Source organism: Arachis duranensis, chromosome 5 (genome assembly GCF_000817695.3).
Source record: "Arachis duranensis cultivar V14167 chromosome 5, aradu.V14167.gnm2.J7QH, whole genome shotgun sequence".
Lineage (NCBI taxonomy): Eukaryota > Viridiplantae > Streptophyta > Magnoliopsida > Fabales > Fabaceae > Arachis > Arachis duranensis.
Genome location: NC_029776.3, coordinates 104558954 through 104566881, shown reverse-complemented (window position 1 = coordinate 104566881; position 7928 = coordinate 104558954). Strand labels below are relative to the sequence as shown.

The 7928-nt window shown below is 31.7% G+C and overlaps 1 protein-coding gene across 1 annotated transcript; it reads left to right on the top strand.

Moving 5' to 3' along the window:
- Positions 1-2136, top strand: LOC107491163 (membrane steroid-binding protein 1). Its single transcript, XM_016111948.2, has 2 exons — positions 1-395; positions 1584-2136. The coding sequence occupies exons 1-2, from the start codon at positions 85-87 to the stop codon at positions 1939-1941; spliced, it is 669 nt and encodes a 222-aa protein (XP_015967434.1). The 5' UTR covers positions 1-84; the 3' UTR covers positions 1942-2136.
- Positions 2137-7928: the final 5792 nt, after the last annotated feature.

Below are 7928 nucleotides of genomic sequence, written 5' to 3'. Positions count from 1 at the left end.
ATCTCACTTGTCTCTTTGTACGTGTCACTCTCTCTCTTCTCTTCTCTCTCTCTCTCTCTCTCTCTCTCTCTCAGTCACACACAAATGGCTCTGCAACTGTGGGAGACTTTGAAGGAAGCAATAGTGGCTTACACTGGCCTCTCTCCACCCACCTTCTTCACTCTTTTGGCACTCTTCCTTGCCATTTACTACGTCGTTTCGGGCCTCTTTGGTTCCTCCGCCAATAACACTCATGGAGCCACCAGGGATTTCGAGCCGCAGATGCAGCCTCTGAAACCGCCGGTTCAGCTCGGTGAGGTCACGGAGGAGGAGCTCAAGGCCTATGATGGCACTGATCCTGAGAAGCCTCTGCTCATGGCCATCAAGGGTGAGATCTACGATGTTTCACAGAGCAGGTATATATAGTTTGGGGGAAAGGGGAAAAATTTGATTTTGATTATGATTCCTTTTGTTTTTTGTGATTGGAGATATGGGTTTTGTTTTTGATGGTCAGAGTATTTTTTTTTTGGGTATATTTTGTAAGGAACTTTTTTGGTTTGCTTTTTAATGTAAAGGTAAAAATAGAAAATTGGGTATTGTATATTTCTTTGAGAATTTCATTCTGTTTGTTTAACTTTAATACTTCTTGTGCCTTTTTTCTTTTTGTGATGTGGTCGGGTGATGATTTTATTTCATGCTTGTTTCATATTTATTTATTTATTTATATTTCGGTTGGGTTTGAAACTCTGATTTGTTTTTGTTTGCATGGAGGTCTTATTATTGTTTTTTGAATGTGATTAGTGGTTATTTTGTTGTTGATATCATGAAAAGAGGATGTGCTTCTATGAAAGTTCTGAAATTTGGTGTGTTAAGCTAACTGAAACTATGGATGTATGTAGACCTATGTGGTATCCAAGTACACTCTTAAATTCTAAACCTACATTTTCCAACTTCTGGTAATCTGGACCACTTTTGCTATGTCTAGTTTCAGTTAGGTGCAGAGTGGGTTGGTAAAATCTAGATTCTAGAGCGCTTTAGTGAAAATGACTTTTAACCAAAGTTGTGGCCTATGGTGAAAGTGACTGAATTTTATTTTCAACTCTTCATGAATGTGAGGTTCATGAGGTGCCTTCATTTGAACATTTCCACACCTTGTAAGCAACCTAACCTAGTCAACCAAGCAGTCCCTTAGTGAGGAGTCAGAAGTGATTTTTTCTCTAGCTGAAAAGGGTGTCTTGTTTGCATGCAGATGCTTCACACACTTCCATATGTAATTGTGTTATTTCCAATTTTTATAACTACATCTTTTTTGATGAATTTCAAATTGATTTGGAGAAACTATAGAATTGTATGTTTCCTTAATCTGAATGAACCATAGTTTGATTGAAGTGGTTCTCTTTACAGCATTGATGTCCTATCTATTGTACCCACATAATGGATTTACCTGGAATTATGTTTTGTTAGGTTACTTATTTTGAAATTAAGCTTGTTGGAGAGACTGATATTTTGAAGTTATGAGCTTTAGACATATAAAAAATCATCCAAAAGTAAACTGTCCTACAAAAAAAAATGATAAATGCTTCTGTATGTGTATTTTCTGTTAGGATGTTTTATGGACCTGGTGGGCCATATGCTCTATTTGCCGGCAAGGATGCTAGCAGAGCGTTAGCAAAAATGTCTTTCGAAGAGAAAGACCTAACTGGTGATATATCTGGTCTTGGACCATTTGAGCTTGAGGCGTTGCAAGACTGGGAATATAAGTTTATGAGCAAGTATGTTAAAGTTGGAACCATCAAAAAGGAAGTTCCAGTGACCGAAGGAGAATTCAAAGGTGAATCATCAGAATCCTCTCCCCAAGATGGTGATGCTCCCAAACCTACTATTGAAGAAGGTGGCTCCTCAGAAAACGTAGCTGTTAAAAGTGAGGAAAACCATTCACATGTTGATGCAGATAAAGAGTAATGGCTGATGTCTAACAAATACTTACAAATAATGGAATCGGTTACATAGAGGCTTATGAGAAAATGTTGATCTTTTGTGGATGTGTTCAACATGATTTGGGACAAGTTTTCTTTTAGTTTAGGTTGGATTTTACTATGGAACTTTGTTTAAATGTTGCATTTGATGAATAATGAATCTTAAAGGGTCAATTTTCTATATTACTTGTCCTCTATTTAAATGTTGGTCAATTTTCTATATTACTTTGGTACAACCGATTCTGTTAGTATTGCTTATGTGATTGAGGTGCATGGTTGATTCCTGAACACAACAAAAAACTAAGGTTATGTTTGAGAGAATATTTTAGAATAGAGATTCTGTTAAATGATTTAACATGTTTGATTGAATTACTATTTACCTGTTCTTAACTATCAATTTTTACGTAAAGACAATTATATGTAAATTTCTATCCCTTTTTGAATAAAACCCAAAACAGTCCCTGACAATTACTTTAAAAGACAACGAGGCTCTTAACAAAAAAAATCTCAACCTGGCCCCTGATAATTACTTCGAAAGGACAACCAGGTTCCTGTACCAAAAACAATTGATGTTTTTTTTGGTACAGGGGTTAATCAGGTCCAAAAAAATTATCAGGAGCCGAATTTGGTGTTTTTTTTCTTGGGAGCTTTATTGTCCTTGGTAATTGTCAGAGTCGGATGGAGTATTCACTCTTTTTAGTGGATAGAGTGTCATCAACAGTTTGGACTCCAGAAGGGGATGGTTGGGTGCGAAGGGACCGGTAACAATGATAGGGGTGAGCATCGATTCGGAGTTGGAAGATGGTTACAGTCACATATGGATAGCTGTTCCCTTGTCTCTCACCGCATTCCACAACTTCAAGGGTGACGAAAACTTGCCATTGAACTCCCTTCCACAACCCTATGAAAAGTGAAAACTCGCCATAGCTGATTTGTGCAAGCATCTTTTCCATGCTGGCTATCATTCCCAAACAGATGTTGAAAGTTGCATTGCATGTCTCTTTTTCATAACACGCATACCAATCAACATTTGAGAACTTCAAAGTACTTAGTTTTCGTGTCAAAGTGATATGATACAAAAGATGGACAGTGAAAAGTGAATTCAAGCTCAAAATTGCATATCTAAAAGGCATATGTATCTTATCCAACATCAAATTTTAGGATTGAATTGCAGGGTGGTGGGGCGTGTGTGGGGGTGTATGACAGGTTTGAAACTTGCTGGGATCTTGGCTTTGTGCATGTTGTTATGAGAGCAGACAGCAAAGTTGTGGTTGGACACTACACTCCTAACAAATGGAAAAGGCCATGCCTTGCATTGTCACATCCATTTTTGTAGTTTCTAGAACCACTCAACCAATCCTTGGATTGTATTCTTTGTCATCATCATCTAATCATCAACAACAAAGTCTTCTATCCAATACATATTACTCTTGTATATATGTGTATTATATATCTTCTTACTATTAGATAATGTGAATTTCATACTGATGTAAGTCTGTTTGATGCATAAGATGGAGCATAAATATCTGAAAATCTCCACTCATACATTAAATAGTCCTCTAATTTTTATTGAAAAAATATCAAACCACTTAGTTTGGTATGGTAGACCCTTGAAATAATTTGTCAATTTTGATCTTAATTTGGCATGAGATAAACGTGGATATGGATTGGATTTGTGGACAAAATTGGGGTACCCAAATTTAAATTTTAAACTCATACTAACTTGTTTATGATATACATGCTTTTTATTTCACCTGTTGCACAAAGTTAGAACTACTATTCATATTATGCAGAAAAAATAAAAAATAAAAGGTGACGTGTAAAATTAGTACTGCTTTGCTTGCATATTCATTGCACTCTCTACTTACCTACCCCATACTCTATGGTCATAGATTTAAAAGCTCAAATTAATTGGGTTGTCCCATTTCCCTTGTTAATAATGAACCAACAACTGCTGTTTTATTCAATCAAAATCAAAATCCAATACGAATGAGAAGATGCCAGTTCATTCAGCTTCTTATTACCCATTGCTACCCTAAGAGATTGATGAATAAACTTGCCCATTATAACAAAATACTCCATATCTTTGGAAAAGTCAAATGAGTTAAGTTACCCTTCTACTGTTTCTTCTTCCTTTTTCCCACCTTAAATTTCCCTTGGCCATTCCAACTGTATTTTATGATCTCTATGCATTCCCCTTGTTGAACCATAAGAAAGAATGAAAGACAATTTTGTGCATTGAGACACATAAATAACATTGCTAAACATTCAAATTAGTTACACACACTTCAATACTCATAGCATCATGGTTTAATTTTCCTGCATTCTTGTATTCTTATCTTAAATAATATTTACCTTTCAAAGTGATAATAAGGCTTTCATATTTATATTGACTTTTTATAAAATAGCTTACAAACTTTAAATGTTTTGATACATTTGACTAAACTGTTTAACATACAAATATTTTTATGTAAGAGTCACTATTATTTTATTCCAAAATGCTATTTGTAAGTAGCGGTGTTCGCAGTGCGATTTGGTTCGATTTTAAGGAAAAAAGTCATTCGATCCGAACGCTTAATTTATGTTCGGTGCGGTTTGGATTGGATTAGATGAACTTTTTTTGGAAATCCAATCCGATCCGATTACAAGCGGTTTGGATCGGTTTAGATTTGTGGTTTTTTAAATAAAAAAAATTAAATACATATAACAAGTCTCAACATCAAATTTTAAATAACCAATAATGACATAACAAATCTTAACAATATCTTAAAAAGCCAAATTGAACATGTTATAAGTATAATTGTAAATATAATAATAAAATAATAATATTATAGCACATTGTGCGGTTTGGATTGGATTAGATCGGTTATTAAAAATAGATCCGAAATCCGATTCGCAAAAAATAGAATCCAATCAAATCTGAATTAGTGCGGTTTTAATCAATTTTTCGTTTGAATTTGATTGGATGAACGGTTTAATTTGGATCGGTTTGGATTTGAACACCTCTATTTGTAAGTATCACTTCAAAATTCAGAGAGAGATTCGAATTTAGGTGTCCATGCATCATTGTTCCTAAAAATAAAAGTTCTTCAAATTGTGTTTCCCTCAAAACATCAAAACTTCTGTGTTGCTATAATAATGAGCTTCTAAACTAAAGTTATGTATAATTTGCTCTTATTGTTATTAATTGGAGTCAAATAATTAGGAAACAAAATAGTTTGTAAGAAACAATGATGGTTACAGAGACATGCATGAGGGATGTCTACACAATTGAGCCATTCAAAAAAGTTAACTAATAAGTTCAATTGTTAAATAAGAGTTTGTAGAGTACGTGCATGTAACATTAGTACTCCTAATCCTTTAGCCATCTGTATATATATGAAGAAAAAAAAAAGAAAAGAAGAAATACAGTATAACAATTAAAACACATAAAGAAGAAAATATAGGGAAGCAGTAACAAAATCATTTGAGTAAATTAAATAACACAACTGCAAAACCACCTACTATAGTATATATTTATAGGAGTTATATAACTAAACACTGAAGTAATGTCTTTTCCATTTTGTGCTATTAAAATCAATGTGTATTATTCATCTTCATTCTCTCTCCTTTTAGTTTCCTTATCATTTTGAAATTATGAGAGTTCATCATCATAAATCTTCATCCTTAATCATAATGTTCCTTTTCTTTATACTAGTGATGATACACTTAAATCTCTCAAGTTGGAGGCACATTTCCTGGGGTGGCAAGGAACAAAGAACAACAACAACAAGGTTTTTCACTTCATTCCCTAATTTTCATTCAGCAGAACAAGTTGTTAAAGACAAAAAGGTTAGTAAACTTCACACTGTTACACATGCAACTACACCTGGAGGACCGAATCCACTTCACAACTGAGATTTAAGAACCATTATGAAATTTGTATTGATATTAGATCTGGTAGTTCTAGGTGGCATAAGAATTATAATTAAAGGGGTGCTATTTTGTTTTATATATATAGTGAAAGAGAATACTTTATGTTAGATTAATTACTTAATTATGTCATGTTCTTATTAGTAATAGTATTTTTATTTTTATTTTCATCTGTATCTAGCAAGTTCATACCGAAGAAGATCCTCATCAACTTTGTTCAGGTTCAATTGATTTACTTGTCCTCAATTTCAATGATCCTCATCAACTTTGTTCAAGTTCAATTGATTTATTTGTCCTCAATTTCTTGGATTCTTGTTCTGCAATTGAAATTATAAAAACAAGGAGATACATGAATGAGCACCAGTATGATAAAAAAAAATAGATTTTTAAGTACATTTACAAAATCTTCAATCTAAGTTGAACAGAGAAATTCATCAATTCTGTTTTAACCATGAAGTTTTTTTTTTCCCTTTTTCACACACAGACATAGTGGTTTCTCATTTTTCAAGTACTTCCCTTTAGTTATTTGATTCATCCACAATGTAAATCATCTTAACTAATTCATGAAAATAATTTAAGAAAATTTGTCTAGTTAATTCTGCTCCACTTTAGTGTGTTGAACTCTTTGTTTTAAAAAAAATTCAAGAAAATTTAAAGGAGTTAGTTAACTAAATCTTAATTGATGTAGTAGCACACCCTTTGCATGAATTGACACATGGCAAATATCATGAATTCAACGACTTTAAATCTTTGGTCTGCTAGTACAAGAAGTGAAATTAATAAGTTATTGAGTAGAAAAAAAAAAGAAAAATTGATTATAGCCATCAAACTGCATATGAAGTTTGCTTTCTAAATAATTTTTAAATTAAAGCATGAGAAAGTATAATAATAAGTCTTTTATAAAGGTTGTGCAACCCTTACCCACTTGATTCATAAGGTATGTATTTCAATTAGAACAATGTTATATGTTCAGCAATAATTTGCTCCGATATTTATAGATATTTTATACACAACAATAATATAATTTGTACCTATATTTACTAAAATTTTATGCACATAAATTAATATAATTTATATTTATATTTTTTGAAATTTATATACATAAATTAATAAAATTTATTTATTAAAAATAATTTAATATTTATATTATATTGTTCAACAATATTAAAAATTGCTGCTCCAAGAGTTTCTCTTTCAATATATTTGTTTATAAACAGTGTAAAAAATTATTGAGTTATAAAGTAGTGAGAAAATGTGCTACCCCTATGAAAAGGTGGACACTAAATTTGTCCTGTACTTAAGACTACAACTTATAAACTTGCTTGTTGGTGTTAACTTGTCTTGCTCATTCATTATTGCTTTTGCCATCTTCAAATTATTGAAAAATTGAAAGTTTGAAACCATTACTATAACATCATAATATTATTATATATGTATATAATTTAGTATGTTCAAGGATGCAACTTTTCAACTCATGAGAGCTACATACATTAAAAGATGATGACGATACTATTTTATAGTGTTTAATTTGTTCAAGTAAATTACATATATAACAAGGACAAAGTATTAAAGATTTTTTTTTCTAATAATTTTTTATATTACTTTCTTTTCGATAAAATGTATTCATAGTTTGATGTATATTAGTTAACTGACAGTATTTTAAATATAATAAAAAACAATTAATTTATATTAGAAATGTAATTATTGTACTGCATCAAAAAGAGAGAATAATGAAATTGTATTTTAAATTTAATTAGCTTACTTAAATTATGATTAAAGATTCGTTTTATATACACTAGTAGTCTATAAAGTATTGCATATCGGACACATTTCGGACACGATACTCACCGATACTCGCCTGACACGCGTGTCTATTGTGTCCAACTGTGTCTTAATAAAAAAATAATAAAAAAATTTCAGACACGTTTAGACACACCTAAATACCATTATGTGTCAGCATGTCCAATCTTATTCTTAATATATATTCTTAAAATAAAGTTAGATATAATATATATTATTATTTATTAAAACAAAAAATATTTTAAATACTTGATATATATA